The sequence below is a fragment of the Callospermophilus lateralis genome, chromosome X (assembly GCF_048772815.1).
Source record: "Callospermophilus lateralis isolate mCalLat2 chromosome X, mCalLat2.hap1, whole genome shotgun sequence".
Lineage (NCBI taxonomy): Eukaryota > Metazoa > Chordata > Mammalia > Rodentia > Sciuridae > Callospermophilus > Callospermophilus lateralis.
This window is the reverse complement of record NC_135325.1, coordinates 32,493,486-32,512,557: the sequence shown is the minus strand read 5'-3', so window position 1 is coordinate 32,512,557 and position 19,072 is coordinate 32,493,486. Positions and strand designations below refer to the sequence as shown.

The following is a 19,072-nucleotide window of genomic DNA, read 5'->3' as shown; positions in this document are numbered from 1 at the left end:
TAGAACAGTTTGTTGCTTTGGAAATATTTTCTAGAGAAGCCAAGCTTCTGTGGTCAGTCTTGAAGGATGAATAAGGGATTGGCCAGCAAGTCAGTATGGGTGTGAGAAAGTGAGAGGAAGAAAGGCCCTAGAAGTGGCTAGAGCCAAAGACGTGGGGCGTGAACAGTTCTGGTGGGAAAGCAGGTTGTGAGGAGGGGCCTGTGAAAGAACAAATCCCTGCTTTTGCTGTGGGCAGCACAAGAATGGAAATCCCAGGCTCTAAGTGCAGGCGGGAAGGAAGCCCCGCCTTCTCCCCCAGTGACCCTTGCTCAGCCCAGTGCTGATGGGAGCCCACAGGAAAAGCTCTCGTGATTTCTGTGTGATAAAGCAGTTGTGGGTCATCTTACAGATCAGCTTAAGAAATTAGTTCTGTGAAACATAACTGCCGGATTTCCTCAAAGCCACCGTATGTGGATTTATCTAAGTTCTTCCTGTACCTAATCATATTTCTGGCAACATCGCTTGGAATTAGAAGCTGTTTAACATCCTCTTTACAAAGTAACACTTTTAGGTTTGTCCTGAATTTACCCTTCTCAGAGTCATCTCTTTTTTTTTTTTTTTTTTTTTTTTTTTAACAATTCAGGTTTTGCTGCAGAATCTGAGGTCACTTTCTCTTATTTGTAGATTGTAGGGATATATATCTCTTTGTGACCTGAGAAGATCTTTTGTAAGTTTGTTCTCAAATAGAAGCCTTTGTCTGGCTTTTTTAATTTTAATTGTCCCTTTTGGGGGCTTACAGAAATCTCTGTAGCTTCCTTGAGGTGATAGGGCAAGAGCTTAAGTGTTCCAGGGGTTAATAACTTCATTGTGATTTTGCAGAGGCTAAAATGATAGAGTAGGGGTGATGATTTTTATTGTTGATTTAAGAGGAGTTGAAGAAACCAGCCTCAGGGGATCTGTTTTGTGCCTAATGCTTTATAGTGTCCTTCCTGATCATGTTTATCATTTTGCTAGGTTTTTATTTCTTTTATAAAATTCTAGAGTCTGTCACTTTATAAAGAACCATTTAATTTTTCCGTAAAGATATATATATGCCCTACAGAAAGGTCATCTATCACTTTTCTACTGACTCATGTGGCATTTTGAAATCTTCCCTAGAGTTGTCATTAGTTAGCAATCAGTTACCTAAAGGAAGGATTGTTGTCAGCAAATGGAAACATTTCTGTGTCCTTTTTCTTCCACATGATTTTAAAACTGTAAAATAATTGTCTCTGTGATCTCTTCTTATTTATGTTTCCTCATGCATAGAAGGGCACATTAAATGAAGCCATTTCCCTATCCATCTCTAAACATTCCTCAATTATCATGGGGACTCTATTTTTAAAAATAATCTGGTTGGAACTTTTGGAATTTAAATAGTGCTTGTTAATTTCTCTCCTCCTACTCACCTGTATGCTTATCTTTTGAATGATCTCCAGTTAATATTTGGTGTCCCTGTTGCAGGTAAAATTTACACTCACTGTGACTTGGGATTACTTGTGATTTTTAGTTCAAATTTTCTTTGGTTATTGTTAATTGCCCTTCACTTGCAGAGTTTCCTCTCACAATAATATTAAAGAGGGTTATGATTAAAATGCCTGTGCTTCACCAGCACTGTGTATTTTCAGAGCTTGTCATCCAGCAGCATACAATCACATTAGTACCCTGAAACTACTGAAGGCAACCCAATTTGTTCCCACAGAAAGCCCATTTTAATGCCCTAAATTCAGGTTATTATTTAAAATACAAAGATGAGGACTCTTTTGTTTTCCATTCTATTATAAAACAATAATAGTGACCAAACGGCACTTTTGGGATCTTAGTGCCATGCATCACTTCTGTTTCTATCCCTATTTTTACTTTGAATCTGTATTGGTACATTATAATTACACATAATATTGGGATGCATTATGCCATACTCACATGTACACATGATATAGTTTTATCAGTCTCATCCCCCAGTACCTTCCCTTGCTGTCCCTTTCTCCTTTCTGCTGATCCGCTTGCTATACTGTACTATCAACCTGATTTTTTTTTTTTTTTTTTTTTTTTTGCGGGGGCAGGGAGAATCAGGGATTGAACTCAGGGGCACTCGACCACTGAGCCATATCCCCAGCACTATTTTGTATTTTATTTAGAGACAGGGTCTCACTCAGTTGCTTAGGGCCTTGCCATTGCTGAGGCTGGCTTTGAACTCATAATCCTCCTGCCTCAGTCTCCGAAGCTGCTGGGATTATAGGCATGTGTCACCACGCCCAGCTCAACCTGATTTTTATATTATCTGTGCTGCTTATAATACTTGCACAGAACAGACTTTCCAAACCTCAAATTAATGTCTGATTTTTCAGGTTACTTTCAAAGTTAAATGATGAGGATGGTTGAGTTGGAATAACAAGGAATTTGCTACTTCAGGGTAAATAAAGTATCAGATTTTCTAGTTCTGACTCTTGTTTCCCCCTGCCTGCTAGCCCCATTTCCCTAAAGCTGGAAGGGAAACAAGTTACCAGATAACCTGAAGTACCTGGGAGGGACCTTCAGAGAACCCTTTGATTAGCTGGTCAGGAAACTCAACAAAAAGTGTGGCATTTCTAGGTCAACCTTGAAGGAGCCTGGAAAGTTGTTTTTATAGAAGCTTTCTTTAATATTTGCTGTATATTGATTTTTGACTTGCAAGGATCTAGACTATTTTAGAACTATGTAATTATTTAATATTTAATTACTAATTAAAAGGCACTTTGAGGAGATAAGTACAATAGAAATACCAGAAGAAATTTTTTTTTTACTAATAATCAGTTGATCTATCCACAGAACTAACCAAACCTTTCTGTCTTTGGGTTTACTCAGTTTCTGCTAAAGTATTACCTTTCAATATATTTGAAGCTTTGGTAGCATGAATATAGTTCATAGGCTGGGGGTATATAGCTTGGTGGTAAAGTCTAGTATGCACCCAGCCCTGGTTCCTTCTCAGTACTGCAAAAAAATGTTAGAGTTTAAAAAGAAGTTCCCCCACTATCTTTCAGATCCTTTTTCTGCAACTAAATATGTGTCCTCTTGTTTGTTCCTAGGATGGTCCAGATTCTGCTGGAGGAAACCGTACAAAGCAGGAGAGTGCATGGATATTCAGGCTGTGGTACAGCTTTGACCACAAGTATCCTTTTAAGTGGCATCCCATGTTCATAATACATTGACAGTGAAATTCACTTGTTGACTTGTCAGTGAATGAGTTCTGATGAGTAAAGAAAGATGAATGCTTGGGACAGGTATACTCAATCCTGTCTTGGGACACATACATTGATCATTCAACTGTAGGTAGTCCTGGCAAGCATCCTCTGGCCAAGAGGTGTGGTTGCTTATTGTTAGAGTAGCCACCGCGCAGCCTGGTTGACTTGTGGCTTTCGAGAGTTTTGTGCCCAGGGAATTTTACCTTTGTAAGTTAATTGGTTAAAATTACACAGTGAGCCATGCTTTAATCAGAAAGGAAAATGGAGCTTTAGCAATTAATCCATGGGGGTGGGGGTAATTGCTGTTGGTTGAACTTGGCCAAGTCTGATCTCAGTGGTATAACTGGGCCACATGCATGGCAGACCCTATCCTTGGTCCCAGCTGAAGATTAAAAACCAAAATGTTAAACTTACATGATTTTTTTTTTTACATTCACATAGTGATCAAATGGGCAGATAGATGGCTTTTTATAGATAGTTTTGGGAGACATTGAAAATGCTCAAAAAATTTTTGTTAGAGTATAACAGATGCACAAGTATGTAAGTCACAAGTGCTTTGCAAATTATCATTTTAATTTGATAGCAAACCAGTCAAGAAACAAAATTACCAGCTTCTCTCATGCTATAACTCCATTACTCCCTTTCTTCCACCCCATACATAGTCACTCTTCTGACTTCTAGCAACACTTAACAGTTTTACCTGTTTTTCAACATAATGTAATAAATGAGATAATTTTTTTTGTGTGTGTGTGTGTAGTGTCTGACTTGTTTGTACGATTCATCTATGTGATGTTTGTAGCCCTAGTTCATTTGCTCTCATTGCTACATAGTATTTCATTGTGTGCCTATGTCACAATTGTATTGTTGATGAACACTCAAGATTCCCCCTTTGGAACTGCTGTGAAAATACTGCTATGAACATTCTTATATACATCTTTGATGTATTATGAAAATGTTTTGTTGGGAATATACACAGGAGTAAAATTGTTGGGGCATAGGATGTGTGTAGGTTTAATTTCAAAAGCTAGTACCAAAATTTTCCAAAATGGTGATACTACCTTACACATTCAATCACTAGTCTATGAGAGCTCTAGTTACTCCATATTTTCATCAACAATTGATATCATCAGTCTTTTTAATTTTCTATATTCTAGTGGTTTTGTAATGATATCTCATTGTGGCTTTAATTTACATTTCTCTGATAACTATTAGGGTTGAGCACTTTTTGATACATTAACTGACTATTCAGTATATTCCTTTATAAAGTACCCATTCAAGCATCTTGCCCTGTTTTATCTTGGGGTGTCTGCTTTTTTCTTAATAATGTGTAAGAGTTCTTTATGTTCTGGATATGAGTCTTTTGCTAATTATGTATGATAAAAAATACCTTCACTCACTTTATTTTCTTACTATTATATATAATTATGCATAATAGTGGGATTAATTGTGACATTCACATAACATATTTGCTTCAATTCATTCTCCAGTACTTCCCCTTTTCCTCTCCTCCTTCTACACTCTGTAACTTCCCTGTTCCCCTTAAAAACTATCTTTTGATGAACAAAAGGCCTTAATCCAATTGACTGATCTTTTCTGTTCTGATTAGTATCTTTGAAGCCAGTTTCCTGTGTTATCTTCTAGAAGCTTTATTCTTTAACTTCTGTGCATCTGGGTTTTTTTTCTGAGTGATAGACATGAACAATGAAAAACTCTAGATAATCTGAGATGCTCTGGATGAGGTCATCATCCTTCAGAGATGATTTAAGCTTATGTCTGCCGAGTGGTCAGGTTGTGGACAAGCAATTTCAGATCATCTTAATGAATTTAGGAATAAAGGTGATTTGAAGCTGGGCTTGAGTTCTCTGAGGTTTAGATATTTTCTCTTTTCCTTTTGTGTAGGGTCCCAACCTAAAGCCTTGGGTGTTCACATCTTCTTCTTTGGTGGCCTTAGGCTCATTATTGTAAGAGTAGATTATTAGAAAATTGAGTAAATCAAATAAGAAGTTCTTGGAAATTAAAAGATTTCTGAAATTAACAATAGAAATTTAAATATTACAACTTGAGTGTGGTGAAGACTGAATTGTTGATTTGGACGATAAAGTTGAGGAAAAAAAACTTGAAGAATTAGAACAGAAAGTCAGAAGTATATAAGAGAAGAGTGTCAAGATGTGGAGTTTAGACACATATGGTCCAGATCACTTAGGATCTGAAAGGGAAAGATGGGGACTATGGAGGAAAAGATATACCAAAAGAATAATAGAATAAAAATTCCCATTACTAAGGAATATACTTGTCTCTAAGTATAAGAGCTCACCAAGAGAGTGAGTAGGATGGACATATTCTGGAGGGATTTCATAGCAACAAAAGGAAAAGATAGAACTTTTAAGGCTTTCAAAGAAAAAAGACAGGCAAACTCCAAAGAGCAAGAACCAGAGACTTCTCATTGAATATTAGAAGACCATTGAACGATGTCTTCAAAGTTCTATGATGAAAAATCTAAACCTACAATTCTACCCCTAAACTCCCAATCACAACTGAAAGAATAAGGAGTGTAGTTTCCAGATGTGCAAGAATTCAGAAAGTTTAGTACCATCTAGACCCTATAACATATAAGAAAAATAACTTATGGATCAGACAAATAATAGCCCAAAAATGGGATAATGTTGGAGAAACTGATTGTTATAATTTAGAAGAGGTGAATAAAGAAAAAAATGAAAAAAATCTTTATTTAGCAATACACTCTAGAGTTCTCTTTTGACAAAGTTTAGATGACAAATTATTATTTTTCACTTTATGTTACTATAACCATTCTGCTTGGTTATACAGTGAATAATATTCATACAGTGACATTATTGCATTTTTTGTATGTGCCAGAGATGGAACCCAGCACCTTATGCATGTTAGGTAAGTGCTCTACAACTGAGCTACATCCCTGGCCCTGTGATATTATTACAAATGTTGCTTTATTGGTTTCTAACACTTACATTTATTCTATAGAAAAAATAGAGAATTTATGTATTAGTTATAAAAGAGAAAGCATATCTTCAGTGTAAAATTAATTATAATAGAAATTGGAAAGAAGAGACAAGGAGTATTAATGACTTAAATTTATCATTCTTCATAGGAAGGACTTAAAGCTTCAGACTATAGCTTATAAATCAAGAAATAGGAAAAATGTATTATTTATAAAGATTTAATGACAGTTACCAGATCAACTAGTGCAGGAAAGAGAAGTTTAGTGTTATTTTTTCCCCTTCCAACAGTTGAGTATTTTAAAGTATGTATATTTATATACTAATCTTTTTAAGGAAGTTGTTTTAGGCCTTTTGGATTGGGGAAGTGGGGCTTACTGGCTGCCCCTTGACTCTTTTTTAAAAATTATTTTTATATATACTTTTAGTTATTAATGGACCTTTATTTTATTCATTTATTTATATGCAATGCTGAGAATCAAACCCAGTGCCTCACACATGCTAGGCAAACGTTCTACCACTGAGCCACAACCCCAGCGCCCCCACCTTGACTCTTGACTTTTCATCATTGTACAGATCAGAGCCCCTGTTATCTTCTGAGTCATACAGGAGAAAACTGATAGACCTGTAGGGGCTATTCCCAAACTGAGTGAGCTCCTCCTATCCTGCACTTGTCCCCAGGACTGTGATTAAGGGACAGCAGCCAAAAGACAGCTCATTTTGTCTGTAAAGAGCTCCAGCAGAGCCCTCATGCCCATCCTTCTTCATTAAGTAATTCCCAACTAGAAGCATACCTCTGTGTCCCTCTTCCATTTCCTCCTTGGAGAAAGCTTCTTCCATGTATGCTGCTCTAAATGAAGGCAAGAATTGGGGGTGCACTGAACAGCCTGTTCTCTTAGGCACAGACCACTGGGACATCTTCTTGTCTTCCATTAAAGTCTCTTGTCCATCCCTGTGGCGGCCATATGAGAATCCAACTTTTCCACATTGCTTAGGATACAAATCTTAGAATGGGCCTCTTTCATAATGGGGCAAGTGTTTCTTGATGCTTCCAATATAGGGCTATGTATTTGGCCTCACAGATAGTCATTAACTGATGACCCCTGAGCTCTCTGCACATCAATTGACCTTTATGTTACAGCAGTGGTCTTGACGGAGCCTGTATTTGCCTCCTGTGGGACATTTGGCAATTTTTGGAAACAAAGTTATTGTCATAACTTGGGGAGGGGAATAAAGATGCTGCTGGCATCTAGTGGGTAACAGAGAAGCTGCTCAACTTCCTGCCACAACAAAGAATGACCTAGTTCCAAATATCAATAGTGTCAAGGTAAAGAAGCCCTGTGTTAAGAGTCTGGGAGAAAAGTGGCTGGTTCCCTATAATGGGAAGTTGGAAGATTTATGATCTAAATAACCTTACTGAAATAATTTCACCATTCCAAGTCTCAGTTTTCTCTTTTATAGTAGCTCCAGATTGCCTTTGAGGTCCTGCCCAACTCAAACATCTCCACTGTATGCCCTGTAGTTAGAGTGGCTTAACAAGGATACTTACAGAGAACAAGGACAGAGGAGACTCTGCGGTACCTGCTCCCCAGGAACACTATCTCCTTTTTCCAAGATCTGAGTGCGTTGTGTGTCAAAATCTGAAATGCTAATTGGAACTAAAACAAAGTCAGAAGTGTGTTCTAATCAATCAAATATTCTTTTTAATTGACAATTGGAAATCACCAACCTGTGAGTTATTAGTTACCATTTAAGCCTGATGAAGTATAGCTCAAATGTCTTTTCATACTGTTGCATGTACAAGTATTTCCTGGGTTGTACTGATAAAAAGGAGAGAAAGAAAGCTTTTTGTGGGTAGAATGTAGGACAGTTTACTTTTGGGGATTTTTAAACAAATTTTGTTGTGCGTGTGTTTCCTTTGTAGCCATTTATCCTTAATTCTCTTCTTAAAGTTACTTGAAGCCCATCCTCACACACAGCGGCCCCCCTCTAACCACCACTCTTCCCGCCTGGTGTGGTTTGCTGGCCCGATGTCTGACTAGTCCCCAGGTGTATGATGTAAGTACAGCATGTCAGTATGGTGTTCCTCCTGCTCACTCTGCCAGGGAAGCCTCTAGGAAGAAGAAACCAATCACACTCGTACCTTTAGAAGCCTCATATTTTCCTTGTATAATAAGATGTTTAGAAATGGCAAGTTTACATATGTTTATATTCTTTGCACAGTAATAAGAGAAATCTTTTACCGGGATTACAACTGCCAAGTTACCGAGTATTGTAACCCACTGCTACTGTGCAGTCAGTGAGCACAGTAGTTCTGTGTAGCTGTCATCCCAAAGCCTCCAGGGCCTCTGCTTACCCGCTTCAGAGGGAAGCAACTGTTGAAAAGGCCAAATGACAGAACTCTACACTTTCAAAGCCAGCTAAGCTGCCTCCTTGGGGAAGCAGGTTCTGCCTGATGAGAATGCAGTTCTACCCTGACCTTTTGTTTGAATTTTAACCAAATGTGAGAACAGCATTCATGAATGTCTCCTTCTCTTAAAAACAGTTGAGTCCTCCAGCATCCTCAGGACCTCCCCGTATAAAAATGAAAATCTGTCAGGCACAATGGCACATGCCTGTAATCCCAGCAGCTTGGGAAGCTGAGGTGGGGGTATCATAAGTCCAAGACCAGCCTCAGCAACTTAGTGAGGCCCTAAGCAACTTAGTGAGACCCTGTCTCAAAATTTTTAAAAAGGCTGGGGATGTAATCAGTGGTAAAACACCCCTGGGTTAAATTTCCAATACTAAAATAAATAAATAAAATTAATGATAATAATAATAATAAATCCTGTGCCACATGTGATAAACTGTTTTCAGATTAGAAAATAATGGATAGTGAGGCTAGGGATACTGTAGCTCAGTGGTAGAGCATGTGCCTAGCATGTATGAGGCCCTGAATTTGTTCCCAGTACTGACAAGCACAAAAAAAAAAAAAAAAAAAAACACCTTTAGTAAAATGGTGAGATTATCATTTTCCCAGAATTGTTCTTGCTTTGTAAAGAGGTTTTTAACAATAATGGTAACTTTTTAATATAATATCTATCAGCCTAAACAATAATGCTAGTGTTATTTTGTATCAGAAGGACTCAAACCAACAGATTAAAAAGTTAGTTTTTAAAATTTCTTATCCAGCACTACTGTGTATAAGAAAGGTCATGTTAATTCTGAAGGCTAAATGGTTTGCTTATTTTAGACCTCTGTTTAAAGTGGAATTGTGACCACTTGAAGGCATGTCATCACTGAGACAAAGTGTGCTGACATGCCACCATTGCATCTTCCACTAATGAAGCTCCAACTAATTATACCTTAAAAATATTTTCTAATCAAAAGTTTACTAACTATTCCCTTGTTCATAGATTAGGGATACCAGTACTAGTTTGGACTCAGCATAAACTCAGCCAAATGGGGCACATGATGTCATTTACAGTTATGTACCTTTAAAGTGCTTCTCTCACCAGTTCAAGAGACTACTCAAGGTTTGCTTTCCAGAATAATGTTTGGGCTCTGGACTTGTCACAGCCAACTTAAGATGGGTTGACTTGGGCTACCGGGAACAACCACCCTCAATGCTGCTGCTGACCTTTTGTGCTGGGGTCCTACCCAGGTTCTCAGCCAGCTCCAGATACAGTGAGGACTGCTGCTGAGTGAATGGGAGCAAAGGATCTTTTCAGAGTTAGCAGTTGAGGAAACCAAAGTTGAGAGAGGCGGAGGGGCTCCCTGTGGAGTGGAGCGCTGGGTGAGAGTCTCCCACTCAGAGTTCTTGTGGCTGTTTTGATACTTGTTATGTGGTTATCACCCATCACCTAGGGTGTTTTATACTTAGTCAAGTTTATTTGGAGGTATGTAGGATGTTCATTATTTCTAAAAACTCCAGACTACTTAGGTTTGTTATCCACCAAGAAAACAGTGTTCTTCCACTTTTGAAGAGACCTATGGTTGGGGCTGGGTGGTAGAGTGCTCGCCTAGCATGCTTGAGGCACTGAGTTTGATCCTCAGCACCACATAAATGTAAAATAAAGATGTTGTGTCCACTTAAAACTAAAAAATAAATATTTAAAAAAGAGACCTATGGTTATTTTCAGTGCACAAATTCCCACAACACACTTGTTTTTAGGGTTATTTCACTGCATTTTTATAGCAGCCTTTACTAGACAACTAGTTATATAATGATATACACCTTCAGCTTCCTAAAGTTCCACAGATCTTATCACCTAGAATTCCAGGGAGTGGGTTGGTTTCATTGGCTTTATGTGACACTCGTTAAGCTTTTTTTTTTTTTTTTAATGTTTTTAGTTGTAGATGCACACAATACTTTTATTTTATTTATTTATTTAATTTTATGTGATGCTGAGGATTGAACCCAGTGCCTCACAGGTGCTAGGCAAGTACTCTACCACTGAGCCACATCCCCAGCCCTCCTTCATCTTTGATATAGGAGTCACTCTCCAGCTGGGTCTCAAGATGTCTTTGTTTCTGAATGACTTTTCCTTGGGTACTATCTGGGCTGATGGGTGTCATAAATGGAATGGGTCAGTATCCAGTGTTATTTTCTCCCACCAGTTAATTTTGTCCCTATGTTCCTCTATAAGAATAATCAGGCCACACTGAAGTTCATGTCCAGGGTGCTATGTGGGCTTTCCTTCATTTGTAGAATTACCCTCACATGTAGTTGATCTGTATTCCTCTCTATCCCTTTTTGGCTTTAAACCTTAAAACAGTAAAGTATGTATCAGAACTGTCTCCCTGAAAATTGGTAGTAAAGAGCCTTGACAGACATATTTTGAAAAGATGGACAAAACCATTACTTAGCAAATGTCTGAATGGTAGAACTGGGACATGCTAAGACAAGGAAAGAGGACTCCCTGGGAGCTGGAAACCCAAATGGGGCACATGATGTCATTTGTTGTTAAAACTGTCAGAGGATAGATTGAGCTTCAGGGCTTTCTTAACACTAAGGCAGAGGAAGAAATTTGGGAGTTTGGAGCAAGTTTTAGAACTGTGCTGTAAATATCAGCCTGAGTACAGAATTTGTTTTTTGTCATGCATCTCTATCCTGCCTCCTTCCAGTGGGTATTTGAGGCAGCAAGTGAAGTGGAATTGTGGGTTTGCCTGTTAAAAATGCTAGAGCACTCACAGGGTTATGTGGAGTCACATCATGCACTGTGTATGGAGAAGTAAGTTGACATCACTGACAAACAATGCAGAAAACAAGCATGTGCTTGTCACCAGTAAATACACAGGAGATGCACTGGGAGAGAAGTGAGAAAGACTCAACCCAGGAATCCTCTTAGCTCAATGTGTTTACCAAGCATTCATGTAGCACCTACTACAGGATGAGTGTCCTTTGTCCAAAAGACTTAGGACCAAAAGTGTTTTATATCTCAGAACTTAGATTTTTTAATATTTGCATATATGTAATGAAATATCTTGGGTATGAGACCAATTCTAAACACAAAATTCCTTTATGTTTCATATATACCTTGTATGTATGGCCTGAAAGTAATTTTAGATAATATTTATAATAATTCTGTGATGAAACAAAATTTGAGAACTATCAGACTTCTATGACATCAACACTCCAAAAAGTTTCTGAGTTCCGAGCATTTCAGATACACGGATACTTAACCCGTATGAGATAAGTTCCATTAGGAAGGGCACCAAGCTCAAGAAGAGGGAAAGAGGTCAATGCCCTTTGGTAGTTTATCATCTAAATGGGGGCATGTCCAGGTTGCACTTGGGGCAGGCAATGAACCAGGGTGGTATCCCAGACAGAGGAGGGATACATGGGACTTCAGATGTGTTTGACATTCAAGTTGCATTCTTTGACAACCCTCAATACAGCAGAGCCATGACCCTCCCTTTGTTTTGCTGGTGTAACTCATTGGAGGGAGAAAGGTTTTATCTGACATTACTCTGTCTCCTGACACTCTCCCCACCATTTGTTATTTTCAAGAGGCTATGACTTTATTAACGCCTACCTTGTTTAGCCTTGCTTGTTTTGCTACAACTACTGCTTAGCATGAGATACTATTCTAGTCCTTTTCCTGAACAGCTGATTTTTTTCACATCCTTTATGTGGAAAAAATGAATCTAGAGGCAGTATCAGTTCTAACTCTGCTTCCTGTCAGCTGGACAACCTCAGGCAGATTTTACTGATTCACTAGTTCAGGTTTTCTACTCTGATCAGGGTGTTTACACCCTTCACAGAGGAGGGGTAAGGATCAAATGAGGGCTTATGTGAAGTTCCTGGCAAGTGTGTTATAGAAGCTCAATAAAATGTACTCTTCCTCTTTATCATTTGCTTCATGCTCCTGAGGACAGGCTTTCCATCAGGGTTTTTCTTTGGAAATACCAGAGGGAAAATGGAGGAAATGCTAATCATGGTTTATCCTCTCTACTCAATTGCTAACTAGGGCAAAGACTAGTTCAAATGTAAACAAAGTGGGTTTAGGATGCTTTGTGTAGGGCTGTAGGCCCACCTGAAAGACCTACCTAGAGAAAGAGTCCCAGGAACCTATTTCCAGTGATTGCCCAGTTACCTTACCCATAACTTCCTGTCTTTGTGGGCTGAAAAGCTGAAATTGAGCTGGTCTCCCTTCTTTCTTTTGCCACTAATCCTGACCTACTAGGCATTTGAAATGAAAACTGCTTGCTGGTGCTCAAAGTCTTGGTTCAAAGTCCAAAAACAGTGCTTTGCATTGAATAATACTACATAATTTCCATCCCATGACTGCACTAGAGGCACAAGCAGGCAATTTTCATAACCCTTAAGTTGCTGATGAGGACTTGGGATTGGAGGGCTCCTGCCCAGGAAGATATAAGTGTCCCACTTTTATTGTTATTGTTGTTATTTATGCCTTTCAGAACCAAGAGCCACTGAGAGAAGAAGACTCTGATTTCATCCTGACTGAGGGTGACCTCACCTTGACCTATGGAGACAGCACAGTGACTGCCAATGGCTCCTCAGGCTCCCACACAGCCTCCACGAGTCTTGAGGGTGGTCGGAGAACAAAGAGCAGCTCTGAGGAAGTGCTGGAGCGAGACCTGGGAATGGGAGACCAGAAGGTTTCAAGTCGGGGTACCCCTCTTGTGTTTCCTCTGCAGGAAAATGCGTGACTGTCCCCCGAAATCCTGATATGCTGGGGTAGGCCCCTGGAGTTGAGGATGGCTACATGCCCCAGTGTTGTTTGAGGTGGGGCATTGACTGGATTGAACTAATGCTTCTATTTTGTTGGGGTTTGAAGCTATCTTAACACTTAAAACTTAACCCAAGACTCAGATGGTGAAGCTAGAGTGTCTCTAAATCAGGACGAAAGCAGACCTATTCCCACTTTTTCACATAGTAGTGCGCTGTTTCAGAGTTAAGCAAACACAAAAATAGCATGCTTTCATGGTCTCTTAATTCATCCACCTGTGCTCTTTGAATAAGGCAGGGCAAGTATTGGAGATTCTACCCATGAGAAGCTTCATCTCAGCACATAGCAGTGTCAGTCTAGCTGGCTTGAGGAACATCAAGACAGGGGAGAATAGGCTAGAAGAAAGACCATGAAGGAAGGCAGTTGAGATTGGCCCACCAAGAATTCTGGGATGCTGGTGTTAAACGGGACAGAAAAAGCTATTTGAGTGGAGGCTCTGGCGCTGAAGGCTACAGGACTGCATTCTCCTATCAGGATCCCTGACTTTATGCAACCTGTGTTTTCTTCTAGACTGAAGATTAGAAATGATATCCATGAACATTTCAGTGTGGGGAAAAGAATTCTAGTTTCTTCTTTGGAAATCTTCATAAAGAAGTTACTGGGATGTTTAAAACCAAAGGCAAATTGTGTTATTCTATTGTTTTTAAATTAATCTGAGGACAGAAGGGGTTTAGAAAACAATGGTATCACTGCAAGAATCATTTAACTTTTGAGGCTACCAGATAGCCCACTACCTGGAAAAATGATCAGTAAGACTGAAGTATATACCATAGAGTTAGAGATAACACCAAAATTTGTAGGATGCTTTTATCAGGGAAAGAAAAAGCAGCAAGAACCCAAACAGGCAATAGGCTAGTATTCAGAGGGAAAGGGATCTCAATGTGAAAATAAAACCTGCGAAGAAAATACAAGATAGGCATCTTAAGACACAGTAAAATTCCAAACTTTGAGCTGATGTATGCATGCTATTCAGTGGCCACATGAGAAATCGGAATAAGCATTATTCAACCCAATAGAAAGTTTCATCTTAGATAGGATTAGGAATCAGGTGTCTTTACAGCAAGTATCATTTTCTGGATATCTGGAGAGAGTATTGCACCAGCTTAATTTGTGGATGTGGTTTGAAACTTGGGTTTTCAATTTGTGTTCTTTCTGGGTGAAATATTCTGCCTGCCCACACCTGTGGTAGGTGAAATACTGAGAGAACTCTTGGGACAGTTTTTTTCTCCACTCATCTCTGTGCTTTAGTGCTAGCATTGTTGGCAAATCAATTTCTAAAACAAATGTCTTCAAAATGTGAGTATTTTTCTTCCTATGGTAGATAAATTAGTGTCTTAGTACCATACACCCATAATGAATCAGCCATTTAACCTTCTTAACTCACATCTTTTTTGTTGTTGTTTATTTTTTTATTTATTTATTTTATGTGGTGTCAGGGATTGAACCCAGTGCCTCATGCATGCTAGGCAAGCTCTACCACTGAGCCACAACCCCAACCCCTTAACTCACAGTTTTCATGGTTAATTTCTCTCTTGCCCAGGCTGGCCTTGAACTCCTGGGCCCAAGTGATCCTCCTCTCCCAACCTCCCAGTAGTTAGGACTATAGGCACGGGCCACCATGGTAATTGTTATTTTTAAAATAGGTCATAGCTTCACAACTTTCAGAGTTTGAATTGGTAATTTGTTTAAGTAAGGAAAAATTTATTTGATGAGGTTGAGCCACATGAGATTGATGATTTTCAACTATTTTTCAAAATCCAAAATAGCAGTTTCATATAGATTAATATAAGATAATTGAATGCATTTTATTCATCTCTCTCCTTTCCATAGTAAAATACATTATGATTTTATGGTCATCTGTGGATTTTGTAAGTCTGCTAAAAGCTAAACAATGTACCTAACCCCCTGAGACCTCAGGGTCACTAGGCTAGCAAAGGACTTCAGAAGACCTGCACCCCACAGCCACAGAATAAGCTTTTTTATGTTTCAGCCCCTAGAAGGTTGTGGGTTCAAGTTGTAGACAACAGCTGCCACACTTGGCAGAAGGTTGGAATTTTGTCCATGTGATTGGACCCAGAACCATCAAGCAGTGTTTGTTTTATAGTTATCTCAGTAATGACCAGTACACCATATAAACTTAGAAGATGAGACTGGGGGGGGGGTTTGGCTTTTTTTTTTTTTTTTTTTTTGAGATGGGGTTTCGCTAAATTTCCCAGGCCAGCCCTCAGCTTGTCATCCACCTGCTTCAGCCTCTGAGTAGCTGGGATTACACCTTCCTCTGTGTGTGTGTGTGTGTGTGTGTGTGTGTGTGTGTCTAGGTTAGGTTGGTTTACTCTTTTGTTGGGTCTGTATAAAGCCTTTGCTCATACTTTATGCTGGAGGGAAAAAGCTTAGAGAAAAGTCCTAGTGATTATTCTTGAAAAAAACCCAACCAAGTAGAATACACCCAGTCTTCATTCACTGCAAAGCTTTGTTATTCTTTTGGGTTTCTAGGAAGCGTTCAGAAGATTGTAAGAAATTACCTTCTTAGGGAAGAAAAATAACCATTTTGCTTCCCAGCCTAGTCTTAGGTCAATCGATAAATTGTTGTGTTTTCCCCCAAAAGGCCATCCTTTAGTCTTCATTGAAAACCTTTTGTTCCAATCTTATTAAATATAAGTAAATACAGATTTTCAAAACTAGGGTTATAATTATTTGATTGAGTCTTTTATTCAGCAGATTGAAGTAAGTCACTTTGACCTATGGTCCTAAGTTTTGTGTGCAAAGTGTGGAGAATTTTGACCTTACCAAGGGTTTGGGAAGGGGAATCCATTTATTGAAATGGTTCCATATCAAAAAGCATTATGACTAGGCTGCATGGAGAAAAGTAAGAATGCCACAAAGCCCAGAAATCATCTAGCTCAAGACCAACCAGCTGCTGTTGGTCTGGCATAAAAAACAGACTGATATTGCTGAATAATGGTGTATCCAATTAAACAAAAATCTTCTGAGAAAGTAATCCCAACTCATCCTTCACACATATTTGTTCAAGTTAAGGGGGGGGGGGTGACGTTTCAGCCAAGTCAGATGGTCTAAAGCAGAGGTTCTGCACCCTGCCTGCATATTAGGATCACATGGCTGGTGTTTTTTTTTTTTTTTTTTACATAATGACATTACTTTCCAAGATTTGGATTCACTAGCTTTGGGGTAGGACCTGGCATCCACACTTTGTTTTGAAACTCCAGGAGTTCCTAATGTGCAGCCAGGGTTGAGAGCCTTTTGGCTAGAGCTTTCTTTGGACCCTGTTTGGTACTTTAGTTAAAATAATGGCCTAGCAAGTTAAGGGTTTATTTTTTAAAATTTATTGGTGCATTATAATTATACATCATAGTAATATTATGATACAGTCATTTGTGCACATAGCATAAATTATTCTTTCATTACCACTATACCTCCCCTTTCCCTCTCCTGATCCTTTCCCTTTCCCTCTCCTTCACTTCCGTTTTCACGAAGTCCCTTTTCTCTCTAGCTTCTGTGTATGAGAAAACATATAGGACCCTTGACTGTTAGTCATGAGGAACAAACCAAGTCAATAACACAGCCTAGGCAGCTATGAGAAAGTTTTGAGTTAATCTTTGCAGAACTCAAGGACATACTCCATAAAATTCAACTGCAAAGATTACATTTGACAGCCTTAGAGCCTCTAAGGAGATAAGGATAACAAGTGTGTGTGCAGGGAGAATTTAAAACTTGTCATCTTCCTTCCCATTTGTGAGGAGAGGGGGAGGAGGATTTTTGTCTTAACTGAGCTTCTGACTAGTCAACATGAAGGTTTCTGGGAGTCTGGCTTTTAAATTTCATATGGAATTAAGTTAATAGCCTCTTTTGTGGTCAAACTTTCCTTGTCTTTCTCTTGTTCCCATGCCTGAATTTGTGTTGGATTCTTGAGAATAAGGGTGGGCCTGTTGAGTGCCAGAACACAGGGGAAAGTTATGGTCACTTTGCTGTCACATGATGGACAGCAGATAAAAATTCCTGCCATTCTTTTTGATAAGAATGGTAGTTCCCATTCTTTGTGGGAACTACCTGCAAACCCAACCTTTGCTAGAGAAGGAATTTTGGAATTCAAGTAAGACTGCAATTCTTCTTAGGAAACAAGCACAGGAAGGGCATATGGATTCTGAGCCTCCAAGGTACTCACTGGGGGTGACGAGACAAATGAGTGTTGATGCCTCAAAGTCAAAAGTCACACTGAAATATCAAATATCTCATCAAGCAAACAGCACGGGGCTCTTCAGGCTATTTTCTAGACCCAAAAATATCCTCTGTGGTTTGGCTGACAAATGAAGTCCCTTTAGAATAAATGCAAAATGATATCTCTGCTATCCATGAACATTTCAGTCTGGGACAAAGAATGAATAGTTCCTTCTAAAATAGAGGCCTGTTTCACATTGTCCCACCCCCAACATTTCACTCCCTCTCTTTGTCTTCAGTGGAAGTTAATGTAATCATACCAGATATTTCATGTGAACCAGTGATTTCTAAATATAGAAACACCACCAATGTATTTATTGAAGATCAGCAGCAGGGCCATTGAGCGACTCATCAGAGGTGGAAATACCCACTTTGAAACCTGCCTTATACCCACTGTAAGTTCTAAGAGTTGTATCAGAAGCTGACAGTAGCATCCATTGTAAAATTCAGCCTGGAATGAGGGCTACTGGTAAGTCAGCTTGCCAACAAGATAAGTATGTGACTTCTTTTTCCACCCTAGAAGTAGAGAACTTGATGATGTCTTTGATGCCTGCCTTTTGACATTGATTCTGTAGATTAGTTATCCAGAGTCAGATAAATTACCCTGGTATCATTGAGTTCTTATCACTTCTGTTGGTTTCTAAGTGAGAATCTGGCTTTCTAGTGTCAGCTGCTGCATGCTGGCAACAGTAAGTTGAAGGAATTTAGTAGCCAAGAGTCATAGTTTAGAAACAACACATCTGAATGCTGCTTCCACCACTTTGATATCTGAAAAGATCTTCCCCCACTTTAAAGCCTAGTGAAACAGTATGGAGAGAAATACTGCAGAAACCAATGCTACCATCTAACTAGGAAAGGCAAGTAGATTCTTTTGACAATCTTTTAAAACAAGACCTAGACACAAACCATTTTTTTGCAAACATGTCTTGTCACCCAGGGGTAGCAAAAATTGAAGAGAGAAACCAAAGTTGTTGATCTTAGTTTTATTTTCCTAAGCAGGGTATACTATAACTGGCCCAGATGGAATGCACAGGCTGTCAGATTTCAGCCACCTGAGGCTTGGGGAAGATGAGAAAGAAAGTCTGTCTGCTGTGCTACCTTCTGAAAAGGTCTGAAGCAGACCTGAGTGCATGCAGCAAAGGTCACCTTCTCATTCTGATGGCCATCCTTTAAAAAAAGGCTTAATGGAATTGCCAAATGTCACCATAATCTCTCAACTCTTGGCCAGTGGAAAAATTGTCTAAGCCTCTATATGTTGGAGGAACTCAGAAAAGAACTTGTAAACAGCACAAAGCGTCATCTGCTGTCTAAAGCACTTTTAAGAAGTTACCATCCAGGTGTTACTGGGTGATTAACTGCATGTACATTTGGGGACTAACTTTTGTTATGATTA

General features: G+C 39.1%; 2 protein-coding genes across 3 annotated transcripts in view; one reads left to right on the top strand and one right to left on the bottom strand.

The window, feature by feature from the left end:
• Slc9a7 (solute carrier family 9 member A7) overlaps positions 1-13,496 on the top strand; it is a 135,113-nt gene extending 121,617 nt beyond the window's left edge. For both annotated transcript variants that reach the window (XM_077107578.1, XM_077107577.1), the window contains exons 15-17: positions 3,084-3,166; positions 8,164-8,269; positions 13,115-13,496. In XM_077107578.1, the coding sequence (XP_076963693.1) occupies positions 3,084-3,166; positions 8,164-8,269; positions 13,115-13,366 (441 nt within the window). In that variant the 3' untranslated portion in view covers positions 13,367-13,496. The remainder of the gene's footprint in view (positions 1-3,083; positions 3,167-8,163; positions 8,270-13,114) is intronic.
• The window catches only part of LOC143639426 (uncharacterized), an 831,269-nt gene that overhangs the window by 698,045 nt on the left and 114,152 nt on the right, over positions 1-19,072 (bottom strand).